Source organism: Micromys minutus (assembly GCF_963924665.1).
Source record: "Micromys minutus genome assembly, chromosome: 9".
Lineage (NCBI taxonomy): Eukaryota > Metazoa > Chordata > Mammalia > Rodentia > Muridae > Micromys > Micromys minutus.
In genome coordinates, this window is record NC_137978.1 from 46,515,127 (window position 1) to 46,543,082 (window position 27,956).

Here is a 27,956-nt window from a genome sequence, read left to right on the forward strand (position 1 = left end):
GGAGAGATCCCTCAGTGGTTTAACGAACCAGTTACTCTTGCAAAGGACCTAGGGTCGATACCAGCAGCCACATGGTGGCTCTCAGCTATCTGTAACTTCAACTCCAAGGCTTCAGATACCCTCCTCTGACCTATCTGTGCACCAGCCATGCACAAGGCATACATATATAAATCCATACAAAACACATTTACACATAAAAATAAATCCAGAAAGAAAAATAGAGCTATAGTCAGTTTGATACTTAATGGTAACTAAGCTCTTGCATCCAGGACTTTGGACCAAGACGGTAGATGATCCTAATAGGATGAGGATGGGATGATAGAACAGAATCTGTTTGGGCAGGTACTGTTAGTAGCTCTGGGATGTTAGACTTATATACATTGGTTTGTGAGATCTCCATTTTACTGAGAATCCTGGCTAGGGGTTGAAACCACATGTTATTTACATGCCTAGCATTTGGAATAGAGAAAATAACAACAACAACAACAAAAAAGTACTCAAAAGCTCAGGGCTTAATGGTTTAATGGTTACTGGGTCACCCGGGCCTTTGGAGTGAGGACCCCCATCTCTTAGGTATTATTTCACAAAAGTTTCTTCCTCTATTACATGACACCCCAAGTGAAAGTCTTGACCAGTTCCTCACAGATAGTTCTAATCCAAGTGATATCTAGCTACAAATTAACTAATAGGCACAACCAGCCGCTCTAGTCCCCAAGTTCTCGTGCTGCCAACTACCCTGTTTGACAGTCATACAGTTGGTATCTATGTGGAGCTGAGGGTCCCATCCTCACAGCACGACAAAGGCACCAACCAAAAATGGCGACCTGGAAGCCCTCCGAGGCTGTTGGTTACCAGTCACGCTAGTGAAAGATATGAGTCGGAAAAAAACATCTAAGGCAGGCATTCACGCCGACGTAGGAAACGCAGAGTTGGCCCACCAGTCAGCCAGCCACACACAGCAGAAAACACAACCTGACAAACTCACACCTAGCTGTGAGCACCTAGGCTCACAGCTCAACCACGTGTTACAGTGACGTCTGCGCCTGCGCGAGTCAGGCGCGCGCCCGGCGGCCGGAAGAGCCGCGCGTTTCCGGGTTGGAGGCGGGGAGCGGTGCCGGAAGTGCTTGGGGAGGGCCGCGCAGTCGGACCGGCTGCTGAGACGAAAGCTTCACTGGGGCAGTCTCCGCATATCATGGGGAGATAGACGCTGCTGCCTGTGAGTCTTGGGCCCTGGCAGTTGAGGACGAAGAGCGGGAGGAGGGTGTCAGGACCCAGACCCACAGCGGGTCAGTGCTGGAAGAACTAGGTTGTGGAAGAGACCGGGCTGTGAGGAGCCAGGCTCTTGGGATGGGACTTGAGGGGTTCGGGCTCGCAGAAGCAGCGGCTGTTGGGGACTCGGGCTCTGAATGAGACTTAGGAAACGGGGACGGATGTGAGTTCTGCGGCATCCGAGGGAAAGCCTTCTGAGAGGGACAGGATGGTGAAGACCTCGTACTTTACAGAAGGCGAGGGTAGGAACGAAACGGGGCGTGAGGACACGGGCTCCAGAGGTAAAAGTGGAGCCCGAGAGGACTCGGGCTTCTAAGAGACAGAAGCGGGACAGTAAAGTCTCAGCTCCTGAGGATTCAGAAAAAGGGCAGCAAAGACTTAGGGATTGGAGACAGAAAAGCAGGCAGAGAAGACCTGAGTTTGGAAGGGAATAGAAACGGGCAGTGAGGATTGGGTCTTCTTTGGGGACAAGATCCGGGCTTTCAGACTCAAGAGTTTCTAAAGGGACAGGGATGTGAAGACCCGAGCTCCTAAAAGTAGAGGATTTAAGGGGTTCTTGAAGGCTGGGAGATCAGTCTTCAAGGGAAAGAGATTTAGCGATCTGTTCTCTGTACCCGGAGGATTAAGATATGTTCGGGGCAAGACTTCTTGGCGCTGCCTATTTGGCTTTTTGCATTTAGGCTTTTTCTTATGTCAGATACTTAATCTAGAAAACCCACATGAAACGTCTTCGTTTTTCTTCATTATTGTGAATCAGATGTGAAGTTGAGAGCAGTTCGAACTCAGTTATATACTTGAGAAGTGCCTTAAGCCCTATTCCATTCATCCCCCCCCCCCCCCCCCCCCGTTGAGCACAGATCTCTGTATCCCAAGCAAACTGTCATAGATGGAAAGGCAGCAAAAATCATTTTGAATTCTTTTACATTTAAGGAAAAGAGGATCCAAAGAAGGATCAGGATCACTGTGAGCCAATCCTTAGGTTATACAGCACTTTATCATGTACATCAAATAAGAGATGGTTGGTATTACTTGAATAAATGCTTTTAGAATCCCTACTGTCAAACTCAGAAGGGATTTTTTTCTAATGGATTTTAATATTTTAGTACCTATTATGGCATTGAAGTAGATACCATAAATGTTACAAGAGAGGAAACAAACTTTTAGGTGAAATCCATTTTATTTTTCAATAATGTGTTGAGAAATTCACAAGTAAATGTCGCCGAGAACATTTTCTAGCAATTGCTTTTAGAAGAGTGACTTGGACCCTGTCATTTCCCTTCATAAAGATCCACGACTGAAACCTACTCAGACGAGTAGTAAGCACTATAGGTTTTCTGTTCTGTTTTGTTTTGTCTTTTAAGACAGGGTTTCTCTGTGTAGCCCTGGCTGTCCTGGAACTCGCTCTGTAGACCAGGCTGGCCTCAAACTCAAGAGATCCGTCTGCCTCTGGAGTGTTAGGATTAAAGGCATGTGCCATCACGAACAACTTCCACACTCTGAAGTATTCCATCACTTCCTTATCACAGCTCCATAGTTGAGTAAGATTAGCCCTGTCGTATGTATACGTATGTCCAGAAAGGTTATGAGTTTGTCTTAAGTGGCATAGTACTGAGTAGCTTATCCCCAAATGTGCCGCTAAAATTTTCTTGAACTTCCCTAAGTGGATTTCCTCCCATGTGTAGTTTGCATGTGAACAAAATATAAGTGATATTTATAAAGTCTGCCTTTGAATGAAAACACATCCCATCCTCCCCCAATTATTTAGCTCCCCCATAGCCTGGAAATTTCTATGTAGACCAGGCTGGCCTCAAACTCAGAGATCCACCTGCCTCTGCCTTCAGAGCACTGGGATTCGAGGCTACACTACCACATCCAAATTCCTTCTTAACTGTTTTTAAAACCAAGGACTCTAACTTCTAGGGTACTTCCATAGTATTTGGGTTTAAATTCCTGTGTTTTCACAGATGCATAAATATTCCAGGTAGAAAAAAATATTTGTAGAATCTTTCCTACAGTAGAGTAGGTTAATATTTAATTTTTTTGAAAATTGGGGCTACACCAGATTAACTTTTAGTTAATTGCTACCATGTACTAGATATTGTGGGCGCTTGGACTAAACATAGCCAGGCATCACGGTGCTTCACCGTAATCCCATTACATTGGAGATGGAGGCTAGAAGATCAGGATCTGAGACTTTATCTCAAGGAAAATAAAAAGATTTTATCAGATTAGGTGCTTCTCCTGGTAAGGTGATTGCCACAGAGAATGATGATTCGAGTTCAGAGAGAGAACCGACTCCCAAAATTATCCTCTAACCACATCAGCACCGACAACAATGATTAAAGAAAGGGGAAGTTTTTCTATTGTTATTTCCCCAGTAGCTTAGCTTTCATACTATCTTTTAAGTCTTTTACAGAGGTTGAGGAAACACAGCTAGTACACAGAGAGACCGTCCACAAAGCAAAGGGAGGATTTGTGAAACCAAAACCCTGGTACCATTTTTAAAAATTTGTTTGTTTATTCATTTCTTATTGGGAAGGGGCGTTGAGGCAGCGTCTCTCTGTGTAGTCCTGACTGCCTTGGAACTCTGCAGACCAGGCTGGACTCCAATTCACAGAGACCCTCCTGCCTCTGTCTCCTAATTTTTTGTGTACAAATGTTTTGCCTCAATATATATTTATGTACATATGTGCTTGATTCTCTCAGAGTCCTGAAAAGGGCATTGGGTCCCCCTAGAACTGGGTTGTGATCCATTGTGTGGATGCTGGGGATAGAAGCTGGGTCCTTTGCAAAAGCATCAACTTCTCTTAACCACTGACCCATATCCTGCTCCTGATACTGTTTTCAGAATCCTGCATAAAAGCAATCAGGATTTATTTATGCCAAATTATGAGCAAAAGCATACCCATACCACCATCTTGCTGATTTTAATTTGGGGGAGGTTGTCGTTTTTAGATAGGGTCTCACTGTGTACCTAAGATTTTTGTTGTCTTGGTTTCCTGAATGCTGGGATTACAGGTATGCCTACCTAGCTTGGTAGTTCAGTTAGTGATAATGGATTGCTGAGTTTGCATTCTTACCTATATTTACAAAATACTTCAATCTTTTTCCTTTTAAATTTTGTGTATGTGTACACATGAGTGCAGGTGCTGCTGGAGATCAGAGAGGTCAGATCCCCTGGGAACGGGAGTTTTGGGGTGTTATAAGCCCCTTTAACATGAGTGCTGAGAACTTAGTGTATAACCACTGAGCCGCCTCTCCAGCTCCCTACAGCTTTCTTTTCTGACTCAGGGTCACTAGCTTAGGCTGGCCTCAAAGTCTGTATAGCTAAGGATGACTGAATTCTGATGCTCTGAGTACTGGGAGTACAGTCATGGGCCACTACACCAAGTTTATGTGGTGCTAGGTATCCAACCCACGGTATCACTATGTTAGGCAAGCATACTACAACCGAGCTACATCCCAACCCAACATCCAGTTTGTGTTCTGCACTGTGAGACAGATATGCTAGAGTCATCTTGAAATATTCACATCTGGGCTTAATTTTAAACTTAAACTGCTTGTTGAACCTTAAAGGAACTTTAGGATCTGTGCTGGTTCAACTGCTAAAACAGATGTAGGGTCAAAGCTGGCACCTAGCTCTTTTCACTTGGGTTTTCCACAGTACCTCTTTATAAGCTCCTGCACATCTGTCTTGCCTCCTCCTTCTCCTTCTCTTTCTCCTTCTCTTCCTCCTCCTCCTCTTCTTCTTTTTCTCCCTCTCCTCCGCCTTCTCCTTTTTCTTCTTTTTTTCTTCCTCTTCCCTCCTCCTCTTCTTCCTCCTTTTCTTTTTCCTCTCCCTCCTCCTCCTTCTTTCTTTTTCTTTCTTTTCCTCCTCTTCCCCTTTTTCTTCTTCTTCTTCTTATTTGAGACAGGTTTTCTCTGTGTAACCCTGGCTGTCCTGGAACTTGGAACTCAACCCCGCAGACCAGGCTGGCTTCAACTCTCACCTGCCTCTGCCTCCCAAGGGCTGGGATTAAAGATTTGTGTCATCACCCTGCACTGATACAGTTTTTCAATTTACTGTTCCCTTTATTATTTTTTTTATACTTTTTGTTTCTTTTTTTCTTTTTTAATGGTGTCTCATGTAGCCCGTAGTACCTTGAACTGACTAAGCAGCTCAAGACTATCTTCAGTGCTTACTGCCACCACCTCAGAAGTACTGGGGTTACAGGCACTCACTACCATACCCAGCTATTTATTTTTATTCTTTGAGGTGGGGCCTTATAACGTAGCCCAGGCTGCCCTTGAATGCCTGGGCTTAAGTGATCTTCCTGCCTGATTTTCCAAGTAGCTGGGCTTGCAGGCTTCAATCCTTCCCCATCACTTCCTGTGCAGGAGATCAAACCCATAGCCTCATACATAGGGCAAAGTATCCTACCCTAACTTAAATATCCAGTCTGTTCCCTAAAAGACAAACAAAAACTCTCAAAAATAACTCCGTCATTAGGGCCAATAAAATACCTCAGAGAACCAAAGTGCTTGCTGTCAATTCTAATCTTACCTGAGCTTGATCAACATGGTGAAATGAGAGAACCAACTCCCCAAAGTTATTTTCTAACCCCCTTACTCACTATGACCCATGTTCGTCCCTTCCCCAACATAAAACAAGAAGTAAATAGAAAAAAAAATTGTCTAGCTGTAAAAGTGATTCTAGAAGTCAGGCATGGTGGTATACACTGATTTTAGCATATGGAGCAGGGGGAGGTGAGTCAGGGGAAGCACTCCTGATTCAAAGTCAATTTAGGCTACTACTAGCAAGTGCTAATCTAACCAAGGGTCAGAAAACACCTGGGTCTGGTGGTTCAGGGCTGTAATGCCAGCCATTTGAGAGGCTGAGGCAGGAAGGTTGTTTATGTGTTCAATTGTCTCCTAGTGAATTCCAGGTCAGTCTGGGGCACAAAGCAAGAGCCTAAGAACATACAGTAAGAAATACGCCCCACCTCACCCCCCCAAAAAAAGCCCAGGATGGTTATAATGCATAAATAGTATGAGTTACCAAAATGAGCAAAACTTTTTAATATACTCATTTAGCTACTGTGCTTGATGCAGCACACCTTTAGTTCCAGCACTTGGGAAGCAGAGGCAGGTGGCTTTCTGTGAGTTTAAGGTTAATCTTTTCTGTACAGTGTGCTCTGGGACAGTAGGAGCATGGGACCCTGTCCCAAAAACACCAAAAGAGTACCACCAGGCAATGATGCTGATACCTTTAATCCCAGCACTGGAGTCAGAGGCAGGCAGATCTGAGGTCCAGGCTAGTCATGGCTGGATAGAGTTCCTGCCTCAGTAAAGCAAAACAAACCCCTAACAAAACTGACTCTAGTAATTATGATTTAGAAGAGAATGGAGCATATGTGTATTTATAATATTAGAACACTCTCATATTGGTGTGTACTCTTCCATGTGCTTTCGTATCAGAAACTCAGTGAGCCAGAGATCAGTGTCAGGTCTCATGACACACTTTGTGCTGTTTTTAGTTAAAGTAACTGGGGGGGGGGTCAGATGGTGCTATCGCACACCTTTAATCCCAGCACTCTGAGAGGCAGAGGAAGGTGGATCTGTGCATTCAGAGTCAGCCTGATCTACAGAGTTGAGTTCCAAAACAGCCAGGGCTACACAGAAAAAAAAAAGTCTTGAAGAAAAAAAAAGTACACAAAGCCTGAGTAATGAAGTATACCTGAAGTTAATCTCCACACGCACACACACACAATTGCATATGAGCATGTATACACACAAGATTGAATAACTTGTTCAAGGCCATATAGGTAAATGACAGCATTGGTACTTGAACCCAGATACACATGTTCAACCACTGACCTTCTATAATTCAGAACAATCTACATAAGCTCAACTGTCCAAAAGTGGGGCTGGAGAGGTGGCTCAGCAGTTAAGAGCACTGACTAATCCCAGAAGTCCTGAGTTCAATTCCCAGCAACCGCAAGTTGGCTCACAGCCATCTGTAATGGGATCTGATGCCCTCTTCTGGTGTGTCTGAAGACAGCTACAGTGTATTCATATTCATTAAATAAATAAATCAATTTTTAAATTTTAAGGAAAAAGACAAAAAAAACTGGTTCTTTTCAGTTCATGTAGACTATGAATCACTGATTTGTGCAGACAATAGAAGCTGGAGAGGAAACAGCCAGGTAAAACCCAATTAGTAAGTCAAGTCAGGCACTGTAGTCACAAGGCTTCTCTGCCACCAGGTCAAAAGACCCCCTGACTCTGATATTGTGTTTTTATAACAATCCTGAACATTGCAGAAATAAATTTGTTTAAATAGAATCTGTCTTTGTTTCTTTCTCCTAATTTTTCCTACTTTCATCCTTTTTCCTTCCATCCTTCCTTCTTGCCTTTCTTTTTTTGAGACAGGGTCTCACTGTATAACCTTGGTTAGTCTAGAACTCATAGAGATCTGCCTTTTTTTTCTGGATGATGAAATTAAAAACATCCTCAATTACTTTAAACAATGATAACAAAAACAAAAAAAAAACAAAAAAAAAAAAAAAAAAAAAAACAGTAATAGAACAGGTGCCCAGAGGAGGTGGGATTCCTTCTGTTCTCTGATACCTGCTGTACCCCGAAAAATCAGGTCCTCTGTGTATCATCATGTAAAGGATAGAAACTGTATTCTATTTGAGGTACAGGACTTTTCAAAAGAAAAGCCATGCTATTCTCCTGTGAGCCAACCCCAGCTTAACTGTGGCAGATGGGATGTGGGGAGGGGTCAGACTTGGTTATTTAATTGAATTCTCAACCACGGCGTGTATAGTTTTGTTGTTTGGGATGAGAACAGCTACCTGGATAGCTGACCCTGGCCTCATACCGAAGATCCTCCTGCCTCAGCTGCCACACCTGCCTTTTTAATACTGTCTTGATGGAGTTCTGAGGTCAGCATATTGCACATACAAGGCAAGCACTCTAGCACTGGGCTGCATCTTCAGCGGGATCCCTGGTGGTGAAGTTGCACCACGCCACTCAACTGGACCACGTCTGTGGCCAGGGTGGTACTTGATACTAGTTGTTTGTTTACAGGTAGCTTTTGAAAATGGCTGCCTCTCATTACAGTGGGCTTACAGCTGTTGCTGATGTAATTAAAGATCTAGACACTCAAATAGCAGTAAGTAAAGGCCGCCATGTGCAGAACTTGGTGAATGTGCTTCTGGTCTTGACACCACAGCCAGTGTCCACAGAGTCAGTCTGCTGGCTCTAAGATTTGGGAGCTGTGGCTGCTGTAGGCAAGGGCCTTGGCATGTCTTGTAGAATGCTAAAACACAAACGGAGAAAGTTCCTCCTTGTAAAGCAGAGCTCTTAATAGTTGCTAAAAGTTGTGTTTGTTGGGCAGAGCCCTGCCTTGGACTTATGCATGTTTTGAAATGCTTCAACATGTTTTGAAAGTGAACTAATTGTTTTCTTAAGCTTTGTAGCTGAGTTTCAAGTATCCGTGCTTATTTGAATTTAACAGTATTTGATACTTAAGATAATGCATGCAAGTACTTAACCCAGTGTTCTGCTTGTATGAATTCCTCAAAAATGTCTTACTTATTCTAGTTTACTTTTTAAAATAAGATTGCTGATTTCACTTACTTTTTTCCTTATTTCAATTTTGTGAACTATTTCATTTCGGTTTTCGAGACAAGATGGTTTCTAAAATCCAGGTGAGAGCAATGAAATTCTTTATTCCTTCCATTTTAATGTCAACATCAAGAGGTCCCCCTCTCAGATAAGTCTGACAGATTTCATGCTACCTTCAAAACTCAGCCACCACTGCAGGTGTCTCTAGAGTAAGTCTGACTCTGTTCTCCTTCTACAGTTGATTGGCCTTGGTCCTCACAGCTCTAAAAAGAAGCAGGATCTTGATAAGCTCTATGAGCTGAAGTCTAAAGCTCGGCAGATTATGAACCAGTTTGGCCCCTCAGCGCTAATCAACCTCTCCAGTTTCTCATCTATAAAGCCAGAGCCAGCCAGCACCCCGCCACAAGGCTCCATGGCCAATAGCACCACCGTGGGAAAGATACCAGGCACTCCTGGGACAGGTGGCCGTCTTAGTCCTGAAAACAACCAGGTACCTTTCAGCCTTTCTTCCTTGTAGCTCCCTCTCTAATTTTGCCCCGTCCATACAGAGATGGACATTGTCAGGTGCTCCTTCTTCTGTTGAAGGTCTTCCCCTCTAGCATTTTTATTGAATTATTGTCTACAGTGTTGGTTTTTACTGTTATATATGGCTGTGTATACGTATACATGTATATCCATTTAGATACATATAATAACAAGCTTTCATATGGCAGGTAAGCTAGTATTTTAGTCTGTAGCTCAGAGTGACTAGAACCCCATTCACAGCCAGCCTCAGGTCATAAGCAATTCTCCTGCCAAGCCTTGGGATGATAGGAGTGATCCACCAAGCAGATATTTTATGAGTTATCTATCCAGCGTAGTTAACTATATAGTACAGTATAGTATCTATACTGTAGTATGGCATAGCTCCTTATTCGTAAAATGAGAGTCTTCTCTTCAGTTGTTCCTTCTGGTAGTTTATATTATTGTTGCCATCAATGTCAGCAGGGATTCCCTCTGTGTCTGTGACCCTGATTCTGCCTTCTAGAGCAACAAGAAAAGAAGTCTGACCTTTGCCTTGGAGCTTGTAAGCTGCATAGGATGGTTGAGGAACAGTTCAAAAGGGTGGGTAGAAGGGCCAGCCGAGCTGCTTGGGGAAGGGTTGGCTGAGCAGAAACCAGCCTTGTTGACTCTGGAAGCTGCTGGAAAGGAGCAAGGGAAAGTGGGTGTGGTGGTCATGCCTGTGATCCCAGCACTGGGGAGGTGGTAGGAGGAAAGTCAGGAGTTCCTCGTCCTCTTATTACAAAACAAGTTCAGGACCCTGTGTCAAAGAAACAGAGCCATCATATGGCTCAGCCAGTAAAGGCACATGTTGCCAAGCTTAATAATCTGAGTTTATTCCCCAAACCTATGGTGGAAGGAGAGATTCTAGTTCCTCAAGTTATCTTCTTACTTTCACGTATGCATTGTGGCACATGCAAACACATACACACCCGTAAAATACTGTAAAGAGAAGCCTTTAATTGTACACTTAGGAGGCAGACTCAGGCAGATCTGAGTTCAAAGCCAGCCTGGACTACAGAGTGAGCCCCAGGACAACCAGAGGGCCTGTCTCACAAAAAGGGGTCAGGGAACACACTATTTGTTGTGTGTTGTTGTTTGTTTCTATTTGTGATGCTGGGGATTTACTTCAGGATCAAGCTAGGCAAGCAACCTACAACCAAACAGAATCTTTAGCTCCCTCATGTTTTAATGTAATCTAGATATGGCGTGCCTTTCCTCAGAAAAGAGGGGTGATAACTCTAGCTGCTTACGTTATTTAGGTATAGAGATGACCGTGTGCTGGTTGCCCTCATAGAACTGTTAGTTTTTTTCTTTTTCTTTTTTTTTTCTTTTCTTTTCTTTGAGTGTGTGTAGAGGGAGTGGGGGGTGGGGGAGAAGGTTGTTTTGAGACAGTTTCTCTGTGTAGCCCTAGCTGTCCTGGAACTCACTTTGTAGGCCAGGATGGCTCTAACTTAGGCTGGGATTAAAGATCTGTGCCACCACACCCAGCTCGAACTGTTAGCCAGATGCAGAGAAGAGTGTGAGAGATGAAACTGCATAAACTGGGCGACAGTTAGATGCTGGCCTCTGCTTTAAACCACTCGTCCCCTCCCTTCCTCCAAACTGCTTTCTTTCCCATGACAGCTTCTGTCTGGATTGTATCATGGTAGCTGTACTACAAGATAGGGCTGTCTGAACGAGACTAAACCCAGCAATTTAATAGCCTGTCTTCTGTAGCCATAATGAGATTTGCTTTAATATTTACGAAAATTCTTTTCCCCAATTTACTTTAGGTATTGACCAAGAAGAAATTACAAGACCTAGTACGGGAAGTAGATCCTAATGAGCAGCTGGATGAGGATGTGGAAGAGGTAAGGTAGACTTGGGTACCAAAGACTGTGTCCCTGCGGTTGAGGCAGAATGCTGAGTGGGAGCAGAAACCGTGGATCTGGGAAATGGCTCAGAGTTAAGAGTGTTTACTGAACTTTAAGAGACGCCAGTTTGGCTTCCAACACTTGAATCAGGCAGCTTACAACTGCCTTAACTCCCACTGCAAATAATTTGGTGCCCTTTCCTGGCTTCTTGGGGCATCCTCACATATGGGGCTTATGCATATATACCCACATGGATAAATAGAAAATAAAAATATGGGGCTGGAGGCGGCTTGGTGTTTAAGAGCCCTTGTTCCTGCAGAGGACACTCTTTCAGTTCTCAGCACCCACATGGTAGCTTACAATCATCCATGACTCCAGTTCCAGGGAATCTGTTTCCCATTTCTGTTTTATGCAGGTACAGGTACGCACATGCTTTATATACATACATGCAGGCAAAATACTTGTAAATATAAAATAGAATTAAAAAATCTAAAAAAGGGCTAGAGAGATGGCTCAGCTGTTAAGAGCACTGACTGCTCTTTCAGAGGTCCTGAGTTCAGTTCCCAGCAACCACATGGTGGCTCACAACCATCTGTAATGACATCTGATGCCCTCTTCTGGTGTGTCTGAAGACAGCTACAGTGTACTCACATACATGAAATAAATAAATCTTTTTAAAAATTTTAAAAAGATGAATTTTTTAAATAAAAATAAATTCTATGCAGAGCTGCTTTTCCAGAGGACCAGGGTTCAGTTCCCAGCAACCACACAACAGTATACAACTATCTATAACTATAGATTGAGGGAGAGAGGGAGAGAAGAGAGAACTGTTTTACAATGTAAACAAAAATTAAAGAAAAAAAAAGGGGGGGGGGGGCTCAGGCTGGAGAGATGGCTCAGCGGTTAAGAGCACTGACTGCTCTTCCAGAGGTTCGGAGTTCAATTCCCAGCAACCACATGGTGGCTCACAACTATCTGTAATGGGATCCAATGCCCTCTTCTGGTGTGTCTGGAGATAGCTACAGGGTACCCATATAAATAAAGTAAATAAATCTTTTTTTAAAAAGTGGGTAGGGAATGCTCACCTTAAAGCTGAGTCCTGTCTCTACTGCTTGCTAGTTATACAGCCCTGAGCAGGCTGGTCTTAGTCTCTCCATCTTCCTTTAACGACTGGGGATGAAGGTCTAGGGAGTTGATGGCTGGGCCTGTAACCCCAGCTGTAAATGGTGCAGAGACAGGTAGATTCTCAGAGTTTGCTGAGAAAGGGTCAGTTGAGAGAGAAACATTGCCTCATAGAAATATACTGAGATTGATGGAGGATACTTGGTGTCCTTATTAAGCCCCCCAAAGGCCCTGGAGAAATGTGTTTGATGTTGAGAACACTTGCTGCTGTTACAGATGACCCAAGTTTGATTCCCAGCAACCAAGTCAGGCAGCTCACAACCACCTGTAACTCCCAACTCCAGAGGATCTGACATCGTCTTAGGTCTTCTGATCTCCTAGGGTACCTGCACGTAAATAAATGTGTGGTAGCACATGCCTTTATCAGAGTACTTGGGAGACAGAGGCAGTCCTGTCCTGGAGTGAGTTCAAGACCAGCTTGATTTACACAGCAAGCTTCAGGCCAACTGTGGCTGCATATTGAGATTCTGTCTCAAAAATGCAAATAGCCAGGCATGGCAACCCATACCTTTAATCCTGACCCTTGGGAGGAAGAAGCAAGCAGATCTCTGTGAGTTCAAGGCTAATCAGAGCCACACAGAGAGACCTTGTCTCAAAATTATATTAAACAAACCAGTCTTTAAAACAAAATTTTAAAATGATTGAGGATAGACTGCATGTGAAGTCACATACCTGCAATCCCAAAATTTAGGAGGTAGAGGTATCAAAGCATCCCAGATTACATAAGACCTTGTCTGAGGGCTGGAAAGATGACTCAGTGGTTAAGAACACTGACTGTTCTTCTGGAGGTACTAAGTTCAATTCCCAGCAACCACATGATGGCTTACAACCATCTGTAATAGGATCTGATGTCCTCTCTTGGCATGTGTTATAGATACACACATAATACTCATACATACATAAATAAAAATTAAAAATAAACCATGACATAAAAAGACCATATCTGGTGGGCTGTGTGTGGTGGTACATACCTTATTCCCAGCACACAGGAGGTAGAGGCAGAGGCAGAGGGAATCTATAATTTCAAAACTAGCCTGGTCTACAGAGCTAATTCCAGGATAGCCAGGGCTACACAGAGAAACCCTGTCTTGAAAAACAACAACAGACAAACAAAAACAAAAAGAGAGTGTAAAAACAGAAGTAGCTACTCTGTCATGTGACAGCTGTAATTAGGGAGCACCTTTATTTCATGATTAAATCAGAATGCAGAGGTGCAGGGAATGCAGAAAGAACAGAAACCATCCGCAGAAAGGCACAAGCTGCTCTTGTTCTGAGTGATGTGTTTGTCTTCACTCCTCATCCACACTGGCCCACATGCTGATTCCAGCCTCCTAATAGAAAGCCTGGCCAAACATGAGACTCGGGAAGCACACAGTCGTCTCAGCAACAGGAGCCTGCCCTGCCAGGGGCATGCTCACTCTCCATTTCTCCTCTCCAGATGCTGCTACAGATCGCTGATGATTTTATTGAGAGTGTAGTGACAGCTGCCTGCCAGCTCGCTCGGCACCGCAAGTCCAGCACCCTGGAGGTGAAAGACGTCCAGCTGCATCTAGGTATGTGGTTTCATTCCTCCTGAAGTAGCTCCATACCTAGTTTGTAGGAACATCATAAAAAATGTCAGACAAACCTTCCTGCCATGACCAGATTTTTAAGTCTGGAACCTAGCATTCAGAAGCAGTGCCTAATAGAAGAGAGAAAGGCCTTTGTGGAAGAGGGATGCACCAGGACATCAGCTTTAAAACATCCCTTCACTTTTCATATGCACTATAGTCTTCTGCCTGACTTCTGAGAGTCTGTCTCCCTTTTCATAGACTGAGGATCGTAATGTCTTCCTTGAAGGTAACTGAAAATTACAGATTATATTTATAAAATGGACATAATCTACAACTGAACACAGTTACTCTCATAATATATATGTGCATCAGATGTAACAGATAATGATAAAATCACTAAATTTCTGTTAAAGGGCCAAGGAGACGGGTTAGTGGGAAAGAGCCCTTGCCGTGGTTACATGATGACCTCTAAGCAGTCCCTAGCACCCACATAAAAGTCAGGGCTATGCATTCCTGTAATCAAAGCCCTAGGGAGTTGGGGTATGCAGAAGGGCAACTGGGGCTTGCTGGCTACCAGCCTGGCTGGGAAACAGTGGGTTCAGCAAAGATCCTGTCTCAGAAGAAGGTGCAGAGTCAGAGAGGAAGACACCAGAAGTCCTCTGACTCACAGGAGCACGTGCACTTGTGCACACACACGTACTACACACATACATGCATTTATAATACACATACACAACTTCAATTTCATTTAAGTAGTTTGTCTAGAGTTAAATAAATTTTATAAGACAAACCCTGTTTTCTGTGTTCTGGGAACACTAATGGAGTGATAAAGGGACCCACTTATATACAACTAGGGACAAGTTAGGAGCTGGATTTTTAGGCCTGTAATACTGTACTCAATGTCTATTTTTTCATTTTAAAGAAATCTCATGTTGAAATTAAATGTGAAAATAGGGTAAAATATAGAAAGGAATAATGGTGTCTGGGTAAACCCTTCTGAATGTGACTTACTCTCTAAGTGTATACATACCCTTTTTTAAAAAAAAAGAAAGGTCCACCTCCAGGACTGCTAGGGCTTGTTACAAAGAAAAACCTTGTCTTGGAAAACAAAAAAAAAGAAAGGTTTACCATGGCCTGGAACTCAGAGAGACCTACCTACCTCTGCCTCCCTTACTACTAGGACTAAAATCATTTTTCACTATTCCTGGCCAAAAATAAAATAAATAAAAACATAATAAAGATTTTTAGAAACATAAGAAATAAGATAGGCCATAGCCAGCATAGTGTTGTCAACCCAACCTTGAGGCCAGCACAGGCAGTTAGATCACTGCGAGTTCAGTTCTAGTCTAGGGGGCATATTAATCTTTGCCTCAGAAATATAAAAATGGGAGCTAGGGAGAGGCCTGAATGGTTAAGATCCTTTGTTATTCTTTCCTAAGTCCCAGGGTCAGCTTCCTGAACCACATCGGGTGGCTCCCTGTAACTCAAGCTCCAGGGAATATAATGCCCTTATCTGGCCGCTGTGGGTACCTACATACACTCACACAGACATGCACATAAATTTAAAAAACTATAAAAATAAAATCTAGGAGCTGGAGAGATGGCTCAGTGGTTAAGAGCACTGGTTGTTCTTCCAGAGGTCCCGAGTTTTAATTCCCAACAACCACATGGTGGCTCACAGCCATCTGTAATGAGATCCAATGTCCTCTTCTGGTGTGTCTGAAGATGGGTACAGTGTACTCATACATAAAATAAACAAATAAAATTTAAAAATAAAAGCTAGAGAGATGGCTCAGTGGTTAAGAGTACCTGATGCTCTTCCTGAGGACTCAAGTTTGATTCCCAGCACCCACATAGGGGCTCATAACTTTTTAACTCCAGATCTTGAGAATCTAGTACCCTCTTTTGTCCTCTTTAAGGACAAGCTTGCATATCATACACATACGTACATGCAGGTAAAACATATAACTCTGTGCACATAAAATAAATGTTACTAAATAATATTTTTTAATAAATAATATTTTTTAAAAAATGAAAATGAAAAAGATTAAAGGATTAGAAGGATATAGCTCAGTGGTAGTATTTGCCTAGTGTGTAGTAAACCCAGTGTTAGAAGAAACCTGGGGGGCCGTGTGTGTGTGTGTGTAATCGGAGTCCAGGTCTGTCATTGCTGCTTGTTGCAGCTGCGTTGCTCGTCTGGCTGCATCCTCAGCTGTGTGCTGGTGTCTTTGCAGAGCGCCAGTGGAACATGTGGATCCCAGGATTTGGCTCTGAGGAAATCCGACCCTACAAAAAAGCTTGTACCACAGAAGCTCACAAACAGGTGAGGAGCCTGGGACAGCTAGGACTGGTCCCTAGAATAGCATCTCAGAGGGAGGACAAACAGCTGCCTCCTGGAGTGCCAGTCCCCTATGCAGCCTACTTCACTGTAGCTGAGGTCAGAGGCCAGAGGGTGCTCTGTCATAGCTTCCCTGACGCTGCACTGCTGCAAGTGTGCTTTCAGTCTTCATTGAAGGCTCTTGATTCCAGAGCTCCTGTGGGCATGCCCACCCGCTCTCACACTGAAAACTGCTTGAATACCGTACACCACCCAAGTCAGAGAAGAAATATGTCAGGCTTGTGCTGAGAGCTACCCGGGCTTTTCTGCCCAACATTCTATGTTATGTTTCACGTTAGCGCTGCCCTTCTGGACAGTGTGAGGATATAATTTCTGATCAAGAACCAGTTATCAGGGCTGGAGAGATGGCTCAGTGGTTAAGAGCACTGGTTGCTCTTTCAGAGATCCTGAGTTCAATTCCCAGCAACCACATGGTGACTCATCTGTAATGGGATCTGATGCCCTCTTCTGGTGTATAGGCATATAAGTAGGCAGAACACTGTATACATAATAAATAAATAAATCTTAAAAAAAAAAAAAAAACCAGTTGTCCCTCTCCCTAGTCCAATAAGGGCACTGGCCTCCCAGTGACAAACCTGATGGGAAAAGCGAGCTGCATATGAGTATAGCAGGCACAGCCGAGCAGGCTGGTCACTTGGTACCTGAACTGGGTCCAGTGGCCTCTGCAACCATGTCTCAGCCCTGTGTGCTGCTCCCTATAAGACCGTGCTACTGGCTAGTGGTATCTGGATGTTCCAGGAAGCTCCTGACTTCGACCCCTGTTAACTGCTCATCTCTGTCTCCTTTCAGAGAATGGCATTGATCCGGAAAACAACCAAGAAATAACATATGGAACAGTCAGGGAATGGACGACATGTATTTGGAGATACTTGAGCTGAGACCTCAGCCATCTCATCCTTGGATTTTTTTTTAAATGCTTTACAGAGAAGCATATATTTTTTATTAACAGTGCAGCAATATCTATAATGACTGAGAAGATCTGCCAAAAGAATAAAGCCTCCTACCCCACCTTCTAGTCCCTTTTCCCTGCCGTCTCAAAGAGAAGCAGTATATCTTCCGGAGAAGATTTTGCCTGTGGTTTATTATATAAGTAATTGGCTGTAGGAAGAGCGTTTTGGTCGTGTTGGGTGAGACAGTGTTAGCGGGTTTGTAGAGGGTTTGTCTCCGCCTTCCCCTGTCCCTGTACTTTGTAATGTCAGTGTTTATATGAATATGAACTTGATTTGCTTTTCCAGAATAAAGGAGTTATTAATTGAAGACACAGGGTGCATAGCTGAGAGCCTTTGAAACGCCAAGGTCCCAGCAAGGCTAGGAGCGCTGCAGTCAGTAGGTGGCAGCACAGGCAGCCGTCTTGTTAGAGGAACCAGCAGGGATTTTCCACTGTTGTACTCCAGAGAACAAGCCAGCAGTAGGAGTTGGAGCATTTTCTCTGCCACCAGACATGGTGAACTCTGATAAGCCCCAAAATAAACAAGCATTCTAGTTTTGATAATGTTAGTGCTCCTAGGACCTTTTTATGTGTGTGTGCGTGTGCCTGTGTGTATGTGTGTGTGTGTAGTTTGAGGCAAGTTCTCAGGTAGGCCAGGCTGGCTTCAAACTCATGTATTGCTGAAGCTATCCTTGAACTGACCCTCCTGCCTCCACCTCTCAGTGAACTGAGTGTGTCATCCCCATCTGGCTTCTGAGAGCCCCTTTGGGCCTCTCTGGATCTCCATAGAAGACTGTATTCATCCTCGTCCCTGAAGAAGGATGTGAATAGCTTTGGGGAAAGTCCTATTGCTGGGATCCTGTAATCGGAGGAAAGCAGGCCCTGTCTCAACATCAGGATGTTCTTCCCAAGCATCACCCTGACCCATGCGCAGCACAAGCCTTGTGGATTGTTAGGGCCCTAGGGCCCACAGCACAGCCACCCCTGCTTTATTCATCTTGCTCCTGAGGCTTGGTCCAAGATGTGACACAGTTCATAGATCTCTTGGGTGAGGAGTTCAAAGATCATGCTGATGTCGCCATTTTCCTGGCTGAGGTTTCAGCCTAGAGAGTCTGCAAGGGGACAGCCAGCTTCTATACTGCTCACACCTGACACTGAGCTTCTGGATCTGTGGCCTAGTGTCAGGAGGAGGATGTTGGAGGGTTGTAATTTCTCTGGAACCTACGGCCACTGGAAGATGTTCTCAGAGAATGCTCTGTTGGTGACATCAGACAGCAGAAGGGTCCCACTGATTCTGGATAGAAACAAGTAACCAATGCCAGCAGCCATGAAGAATCTGGAATGACTCTTGAGTCTTCTTTGGAGGACAGAAAGGGACAAGGGAATTGGGGAAGTACAATAGACCCAAGTGAGGGACTCACAAGATGTCAGTTTGTCATTCTTGGTCAGCTGTGTGACAGGTAGGTGGCTTCTTCTGTCTTACTGACTTCTCAGCACACTGGAGGGCTGTTCATGTCTCTGTAAGCTGTGCCCATGTCTCTAGTAGGCAGCAGCCATAGTGCAAGGAAGAAAAGGGAGGACAGCCCTCAGATTCAGTGTGTGGCATCATTCTGGCTTCTCGGGCATTTGAAGCCCTTGGTTCGGTGAGCTGTGTTGGCAGCAGGCTGTTCTCGGCTTCCCATTCAATTCACTTGAACAGTTTGTTGGACTGGAGAGATGGCTCAGCCGCTAAAGCTAGGCTCACAGCTTCTTTAGTTTTTCAAAGCAAGGTTTCTCTCTGTAGCTCTGGCTATTCTAGAACTTACTCTGTAGACCAGGTTGTCCTGGAACTCAGAGATCTGCCTGCTCTGCCTCAAAAGTGTTGGAACTAAAGGCATGTACCACCACTGCCCAGCTGAGCAATGTCTTAACTGTTGAGACATGGGAAAGATTACATTAGACAGGATGATATGGCCCATTCTGCCTCTCTGCAAAATTCATGTGTATCCGTGCAGGCGTGTATGTTCTCACAGATGTATGTTTGTGCCTGTGCGTGTGCATACATGTACCTGCATGCATATGCTCACAGATGCATGTTCATGTGTATGTGGAGGCCAAAGAAAAACCTCAGGTGTCATCCTCAGGAATGTCATCTCCCTACTTTGGGACTGGGTCTCTCCTTAGACATGAACCTACCAATTAGGCTAGACTCGCTATAAGCCTCAAGGATTCTTCTGTCTACACCTCCCCACCACTGGGATTACAAGTGTGTACCACCCCGTCCAGCATCTCTATATAGGTTCTGGGCATCAAACTCAGGTCCTCATGTTTTTAGGACGAGCACCTAGCCTTGTTTTGGTTTTTATGAGACAAGATCTATAGCCTAGGTTGATGTTGAATTGTTATGTATCTAAGATCCCCCTGTTTCCATGCCCAAGTGCTAGGACAACAGGTGTGTACTAACAACCTTGTAGACTGTCACCATCCCACCTTTGACTACCTGGCAGTGTCCCTCCTAAGATCAGTCTGCCAGTGTTCTCTCACAGAAGGAAGGGGGTGTGAAGGGTCACTACACCCTCATTGAGGATTCTAATCTGCCTCCTCACAAGCTGCCTGCTATTCTGCTCCAGCCATGTGGTCCTGGGGAGTGCTGGAAGGCTAGCCCCAGGGAGAGCTCCATCTCCACTGTTTGGGGGACGTTGCCACCATGCTGGGTTGGGACTATTCAGTGATGTAGTTGTTTGGTGAGTCACCCATGTCCTGTAAGCAAAATAAACTCATTGGTTCACCAAGATAGACTTGGGTAGAATTGTTCTGTCCTTGGTGCCCTGCCTAGGCTAACTAGACATCAGGAAAAATAACGTACCTGCAGGGACGATGGGGGAGCAGATTCTGAACCCACCCTTCGCTTTGCCGAAGATTGGATCGTGGAATGTCAGTGTCAGGCATTTCCCCAAAAGAACTAAAGTTAGCAACAGGCTGGGAATCACAGTGGAGCCGCCGGAAGGAAGGAGAAAGGTGTTTTCCAGAAGGTATTTGAGGCCTGTCCAGAAGATTTAGTGAGGAAACTCAGTCCCTAGAAGTAGTGTAAAGGTGGAGGGAGAGCGGGCAGACAATAAGAACTGGACAGGTATGGATCTTTTGCTTGGATGTGTGTCATACAGTGTCCCTGGAGGACAGAAGAGGGCGTCAGATCCCTGGGACCAGAGTCAGAGATGACTGTGAGCTGCTATACGGGTGCTAGGGATTGAATTTGAGTCATCTCTCCAGACCCAAGTAAATAATTTTTGTCTTTGTTGATACAGGGTCTCACTGTGCAGCTCTGGCTGTCCTGGAGCTTGCTCTGTAGACCAGGCTGGCCTTGAGTTTGCAGAGATCTCACCTGCTTCTGCCTCCCAGGTGCTGGGATTAAAGGAATGTGCCAAGATGCTCGGCCTAAATAAGCAAAATTTAAAACGTATTTGGAATACTTCCCAAAAAATAATTGGATGAAGAATCAGCTATATTAGTGAAGACTCAGGTGTGGGACTGGCTGTTTGCTCATAGCTGCCAATGGCAAGTTATTTGGCCAGGAACTAAAGTGCGTATGATCTAGGTTATTTTGCTTGAGATTTCCTGTTAGATGTTTGCTGCTTTATTTTACTGTATTGTGTGTTTGTTTGTTTATTTGCAGTGCTAGGGATCAAACTCAGAGTCTTAGCTCATGTTAGGCTAGTATTGTGACACTACATTCCCAAACACTGGGCTTAAAGAAAGTCTCAGTCGGGTGGTTTTGGAGGTGGCTGCACACACCTCTGTAATCCCAGCATTTGGGAGGCAGAGGCAGGTGAATCTCTGTGAGTTTGAGGCCAGCTTAGTTTATACATTAAGAAACCCTATCTCAAAGAGAGAGAAGGGATAGAAAGACTGGTGAGCGACTGAGAGGCCCTCTGTAGCTGGTCCTAAATTCATGATCTTTTTCCCTCTGCCTATTGAGTGGCTGAAATGACAGGTGTGTCACTATGCCAGCTTGTTAGAGTTGTTGAATAAAAACTTGGACTTCTTCCTTTGAACCCAAAAAAATTAATCCAAGAAGTAATTCTGATATTCAAGATTGGCATAGAGGGACTAGAAAGATGGCCAGAGGACCCCGATTTCATCTTAGCTCTCACGTGGCAGCTAACAATTCTCTATAATTCCAGTCCCAGGGGATCCGATGCCCTCCTGATGCCAGGCCTTCTTGGCACTGCATGCTCATGATACCCAGACCTACATGCAGATATTTTCACATACACATAAATAAAGGCCTGGTATACAAGCGCTTAATGCCAGTACTCAGGAGGCCGAGGCAGGTGTTTCTGTTAGTTCAAGATCAGCTTGGTTTACATAGCAAGCTCAAGGCCAGTCATGGGTACACAATGAGACCCTGACTCAAAAATAAAATAGACAGACAGACAGATAAATAGATAAAATGAAAAGCTGTGTATGGTAGTACATGCCTTTAATCCCAGCACTGGGGAGGCAGAGGCAGGCAAGTTTAAGGCCAACCTCATGTACAAAGTGAGTTCCAGGTTAGCCAGGGCTTACAGAAGAAACCCTCTCAAAGGAAAAGAAATATGTTTTTACAAAGACTGGCACATTGACTAGTTGTAGTGACACATGCCTTTAATTCCAGAACTTGAGGCTGATGGATCCCTGGGACTTCAAGGCCATCCTGGTTTACATAGTGAGTTCCAGATTATCTTGGACTACGTTGTAAGACCCTGTCTCAAAAACAAACCAACCAAATAAGAAGGTTGACATGTCGAGCAGGAGGTTTTGGGTGAAGGCGGGTCTGCCTACAGTGAGGAGAAAAGCATTGCTGTACTGCAGGGTATAGACTGGAGTTGGAAGTAAACAGAAAGGACTATCTAGGGTGTTATGTAGTTATTTGTACCAAAGATTAAAAACCCTTGAGGGAGCCTTCTGAGGAAGAATTCACTAAGAAGCAGGTGTTGGGGGAGTGTTTGGAGGCCTCCTAGCTATAGGATACATGCTGAAGAGTAAGTGCTTCTGGCCCACCTAAGACCAGGAAGCCATCATGAAGGAACTTGTGCCTGTGTGTGGTGGGCCAGGAAAAGGAGTGAACAACCAAACCAAGGTCTTTTTTTTTTTTTTAAGATTTATTTATTATATGAGTACACTATAGCTGTCTTCAGACACATCAAAAGAGGGCATCAGATCTGATTACAGATGGTGGTTGCTTGGAATTGAACTCAGGACCTCTGGAAGTATAGCCAGTGCTCTCAACCACTGAGCCATCTCTCCAGCCCGCCAAACCAAGGTCTTAATGGAGTTAGAAAAAGCAAGGCCTCCATAGCCAGGTATGGTGGCATGTGTCTATAACCTCAGCACTTAGGAGACAGAGGCAGGAGGGTTGCCATGAGTTCTGTTCCCAGGCTACATAGAAAGCTCTTATCTCAAAAAATAAACAGAACTGGGAATGTAGCTAAGCTGGTAGAGCGCTTGCCTTCAAGCCTTGGGTTTGATTGCCTATAATCCATCCCAGCAGTTGGGAGCTTGGGGTCAGAGTATCAGGAGGTTAAGGTCACCTTTACCAATACTTTTGAGTTTGAGACCAGCCTCTGATACATAAAATCCTGTCCAAGAAGAAGCCGAAGAGGGAGGGAGATAATAATGCCAATAAAAGAGGAACAGGAAGAAGATGGGAAGGAGTGAGGGAGAAAGGCCACTCCTCTAGGTCTGGGAGTAGAACATATGCATAAGGACCCTGAGACGAAGACTCCTTTTAGGGATGTGGATGCTGGGTCACAGGGAAGACCTTGCAATCCTGAAACCCTCCAGAGGAGGGTGCAGCCCACATGATAGAAGGAGGGAGGCTTCAGTTTTCAGGGCCACATCTTTTTTTTTTAATATTATTTATTTATTATATGAGTACACTGTTACTGTCTTCAGACACACCAGAAGAGGGCATCAGATGCCACTGCAGATGGTTGTGAGCCATCAAGTGGTTGCTGGGAATTGAACTCAGGACCTCTGGAAGAACAGTCAGTGCTCCTAACCACTGAGCCATCTCTCCAGCCCAGGGCTACATCTTCTTAATGCAGACACACACTAGAGCCACTTGGAATCTCTAACATTTCCTCACGTCAGTGCAGCTTGTCAAGGTGGGACAAAGCCTTGAAGTATGAAGCAGAACACACTTTGAGCCAGGCAGAAGCAGGTGGAACTCTGAGTTCAAGGCCAGCCTGGTCTTTGTGTCAGGCTACTGGAATGTGGGACTGTGAACTGGCCTCTGTAATTCAGTCACATCACTCACTTGATCAGTGGACATGATAAAGTCTTGGTCTGTAAAACAGTCAGGACCCTGGGACCTCAAGAGTTACTGTGTTGCTATAGCAAAGTCCCAAACTACAGAAAGCTGGTGAGCCCCCACTGTGGGAAGAACTCATACAGCATGTCAGTCTCACAACAGCACAACAGCCCTGTGAGACCAAAACTGTTGTGATTCCTATTTTGCTGCTGTGTGATTGTAGCCTTCTGGACACTGCAGGGAGGCACTGGGCACAATGACATCATCTAAGTGGGTCTGGCCTGGGTGATGGGGGGTTCCCAGACCTGTTCTCCCAACCCTGACTAGTGTGTTTCGTTTTGAGATCCTTCTCATCGAGTAACTGATCTTCCCGTCTTAGCCATTCTGAGTGACTATGCAGAAAAACAACTGGTCCAAGTCACCCTGAATGACCTGTCCCACTGTGGAAGAGGTAACTAGGCATGGTGCTGCATGCCTGTAGCCCCACCACTGTGGGAGGTAGAGGCAGGGGGATCAGGAATTCAAGGTTATCCTGCTTGGTTATAGAGTCAGTGGCCAGTCCACCCTACATGAAACCCCATCTCAAAAAACAAAACAAAACAAAACAACAACAACAACACCACAAGACTTTATGAATATTTATTGTCACAGAACAGAAGAAATAAGTAAATTCATTTCCCATGACAAACATGAAGGCTTTGGACCAGCTGCAGCCAGGTGGAGAAATCTCTCTAGGTTTCAGATTATTTTTGTGTTATTTTGTGTTTTATAGTGTCTGCTTGCTTGCTTGGTTTTTTGGGACACGGTTTCTCTGTGTAGTCCTGTCTGTCCTGGAACTCACTCTGTAGACCATGGTGGCCTTGAACTCAGAGACCCACCTCCCTCAGCCTCCTCTGCAGTGGAATTAAAGGCATGTGTCACCACTACCCGACCTTTATGTTTTGTTTTTTAATCCATGCTGGCCTAGGAACTCAGCTCTCAAACTAGCAGTAACCCTCTTTCTGGGCACCAACCTAGGCCCAGACATTACCTTAAAGCATAGATAGCCTTGGGATAGTGGAAGCTAGACAGCTGATAACCTTTGATCAAGGTGCCACAAGCTAAGGCCAGCCTGGGATACACAGTGAGTTTGAGGTCAACTCCCATTCTCTAGAAGCAGAGGCAAAAAAAAAAAAAAAAAAAAAAAAAAAAAAAAGTTAGGGACTACCTCATTTATAGCACTTTGCAGGCTGCCAAAAATCTTGCCTAAAATTAGCCAAAATAAAAAGTAAGCAACAAAATAAACCCAAAACATAAAAGTGGGGGAGGGGGCTGTAGGCCCTAATTGCCCATTGCCCGATCCTGTCTGCTGGCACAATTACATTCCTGAAAATGCCTCTGAAAGTTGGCTCAACACTCAGTATAAACACCATCTCTACCAAGAAGTCTTCCACAATTGTCCACTTGGCCATTCAGGTTCCCCTTGCAGGTCACATGTCCATGCAACAAAGTCTCAGCTGGAGAGGAACATGTAGATGTTTGTCTGCAGACACTGGAGAAGAAGGAAGCAGGACTGGGCAGAGGGAGAGCCTGGCCCTCCGTGAAGCCTATGGACACTGACAAAGCTGATTTGATCTTTACACATGTCCGGAGTTGGGGTCAGAGAGTGTGCTTACTTGTTCACTTGTTGGTTTTTTAGTGTTCTAGGCTGGCCTCAAACTTTTATCCTCACTGTATAATTGAGGGTGACCTTGAACTTTCTGTCCTTGTCTCTGTGTGCCCAGAAATGTATGTATGAAGGTATGTGCTGCTGTGCCTTATACTTACTTAATTTTATGTGGTTTTGAATATTGTGATTTTTATCTTATTTGTATGTGTTTGGGTGTTTTGCCTGCACGTATATCTGTATATCTGTGCGCCTGTACCTGCTTAGTGCCTTTAGTGAATCCCCTGGGACTGGAGTTAGACTATTGTAAGCTGCTGTGTGGGTGCTGGGAAGTGAGTCTGGTCCACTGGAAGAGCAGCCAGTGCTCTACTGAGGTACTTCCTGTTTGAATGTTCTCGGACGTGTGTGTGTGTGTGTGTGTGTGTGTGTGTGTGTGTGTGTGTGTGTGTGAGAGTGATATACATGCCTGGTGTCCTCGGAGGCTAGACAAGAGCATCAGATCCCCTGGAACTGAAGCGATGGGTGGTTGTGACTCACTTTATTAACCAGGGCCGGCACTCTCCAGCCCCTTCCCTGCCTCCTTTTTTGTTTGTTTTGATATCATCTTACTGAGTAGCACAGCCCTGGCTGGCCTGGAACTTACTACACAGATACATCCATTTCTGTCCCCTCAGGGCTGAGATGAAAGAACAGCTTCTCCACCCTGAAGGCAAGTTCTTTAACACCACTCTCATAGGCAGACATGGGTTGCCCTAAGAATGCCCCGCAAACACCCTGGTGGCTCCTCCGTGTGGTCTGCCGTGTGCCCGACAAGTCTGCTGCTCATTCATGGCCAACCCTGAGAGTCATCTCTAGTCATTGAGCTTGGGCTGGGAGCTGTGAGAAGCATCGAAGCATGGAGTCTTAGGGCCAGACTCACGCTCCCCTACAGGCTAGGAAGCTCTAAAGCGTCCGCTAGAATTCCCCCATGCTACCTTGCCAGCAAAGCAGTGGACAGACACTGGGAAGCTGTCTTCCAGCCCAGAAGTGCTGCCAGAAATAACCATTTGGAAGCCAAGAAAGAAGCACAGAAGCATACTACTATTCACCTGTCAATCAGGCTCTGAGTGAGCAAGCCTGTCCCTATTGGTCTTTGCACGTAGCTTGGTCTACTGGAAGAACAAATAGCCAGTGCCCTCAACCCTGAGCCGCCAAGACTGACCTTGAACTGTCTATGGGGCTGAGAATGTGTTTGAACTCCTGATCTTGCCTCTGCCCTTCAAACTCCGGGATTACCACATTCGTGTGCCAACAGGAGTCACAAGAAGTCACATACCTGATCTTAGATTTTCCTCTAGAAAAGAGTTGTGCTGAGAACTCAAAACTGGGGAGAGGTTCTGGCCTAGTGGAACACTTTTGTAATCTCAATCACTCAAGGTTACTAGTTCAAGGCCTGACTGGGCAGTTTATCAAGATCCAGCCTAAAAATATAAAAGGGTTGAGGCTGTCTGTAGCCTTGTGTTTGATCCCTGACTAAGAAAAAAAATCCCAGGAGACTGCTAGTACTATTCTTTTTGTCTGTTGCCCTCCAGTCTCACTGGTGCCTGAGGCTGGTACCACTTTTTCTGGTTAACCCTTTCTCTCCCGGAATCAACACTGACATTGGCCTGAGTCCTGCTTCCTGCTGGAGGATCTAGGGTTTGGGGCTCTATGGAGAAGCCGGACACCTGCCCAGTCCTTTTCCAGTTTGATGTCCCCCTGGTGTAGGGCCTGTTCGATGGCGCTGGTGACAGTGTCAAAGACCAGGTCCACATTGCAGTTACTTTTGGCTGAGGTCTCCATGAAGGCCATGCCTAGGGAGGCAGCAAGTTCCTCTGCCTCCTGAGTGGAGACGCATCGGGTGCTCAGGTCGCACTTGTGGCCAACCAGTAAGAAGATCACCTTGTCACGGCCCTGAGTGGCGGTGACCTCTTGGTGCCAGGCTTGGATGTGTTCAAAGGACTCCCTGTTCGTCACATCAAAGACCAACAGAACGCCCACCATGTTCCGGTAGAAGGATCTAGTGATACACCTGGAGGGGAGTGTGTGTATAATTGGGAAAGTCTCAATGCCTTTAAGACAACAGTAGAGCCCACCCCCCACTTCCACCCCGAGATCCACAGAAGGCTTCCTGTCCAGCCTCCGCACCATCTTCCTTCCCATCCCCTTAACATGTCTACTTGGAGCTCCTTGGGTTCTCTCTGCGTCTCTGGGAACGTCAGAGTTTCAGTGCAAATACCCTTTACGCTGACATTCCTTTAGGGCCGGGTAAGGGCTTCGGGTGTGGGGACGTGGTTCAAAGGTTTGGATCACTCTGCGGAGTTTGTAGAATGAATGACTGGGTAGGGAGGGATTGGCAGAGTAGGGATCACGGAGTCTTGCTTGACCCGTGTTGGCACCTGTGAGAAAGGGTCCCCCCAGGTGATTATTACTCCCTTCCCTCCGCACCTGAAGCGCTCTTGGCCTGCGGTGTCCCAGAGCTGCAGCTTGATCCGCAGCCCAGCAGGCAGCTGCAGCGCGCGGCTGTAGAACTCCACGCCCACAGTAGGTTCGGGATCCGGCTCCGCTGCCCCCCGTGCGCCCGCCACGTAGCACCGCAGCAATGAGGTCTTGCCCACCGCCGCGTCCCCGAGCAGCGCGATCCGAAACTGGTAGCTGCATCCTTGGGCCTCCATGGGATCT

At 45.3% G+C, this 27,956-nt stretch overlaps 2 protein-coding genes across 6 annotated transcripts; one reads left to right on the forward strand and one right to left on the reverse strand.

Annotated features, from left to right (window-relative positions):
- The first annotated feature begins 1,100 nt into the window (after positions 1–1,100).
- TAF12 (TATA-box binding protein associated factor 12) lies at positions 1,101–18,535 on the forward strand. 5 transcript variants are annotated; one of them, XM_080920951.1, is made up of 7 exons: positions 1,112–1,216; positions 8,344–8,428; positions 9,122–9,373; positions 11,199–11,276; positions 13,900–14,014; positions 16,249–16,337; positions 17,202–18,535. In XM_080920951.1, exons 2-7 carry the CDS (start codon positions 8,357–8,359, stop codon positions 17,235–17,237), a joined length of 642 nt encoding a protein of 213 aa, XP_080777077.1. In that variant the 5' UTR covers positions 1,112–1,216; positions 8,344–8,356; the 3' UTR covers positions 17,238–18,535. The 5 variants fall into 5 exon arrangements, with proteins under 5 accessions (XP_080777079.1, XP_080777077.1, XP_080777080.1 ...); XM_080920954.1 differs by having other exon boundaries at positions 1,154–1,216; positions 8,377–8,428; positions 9,145–9,373; XM_080920955.1 differs by having other exon boundaries at positions 1,170–1,216; positions 9,145–9,373.
- Positions 18,536–26,885: 8,350 nt separating this feature from the next.
- RAB42 (RAB42, member RAS oncogene family) lies at positions 26,886–27,949 on the reverse strand (the record flags this gene model as incomplete). The annotated part of the gene is made up of 2 exons (XM_080922191.1): positions 26,886–27,306; positions 27,723–27,949. 2 exons carry the CDS (start codon positions 27,947–27,949, stop codon positions 26,886–26,888), a joined length of 648 nt encoding a protein of 215 aa, XP_080778317.1.
- Positions 27,950–27,956: the final 7 nt, after the last annotated feature.

Coding starts and splice junctions, on each gene's coding strand:
- TAF12 (XM_080920951.1), top strand. CDS start 8,357: ATGGCTGCCTCTCATTACAGTGGGCTTACAGCTGTTGCTGATGTAATT. Junction 9,374..11,198: donor TTAGTCCTGAAAACAACCAG/GTACCTTTCAGC, acceptor AATTTACTTTAG/GTATTGACCAAGAAGAAATT. Junction 11,277..13,899: donor TGGATGAGGATGTGGAAGAG/GTAAGGTAGACT, acceptor TCTCCTCTCCAG/ATGCTGCTACAGATCGCTGA.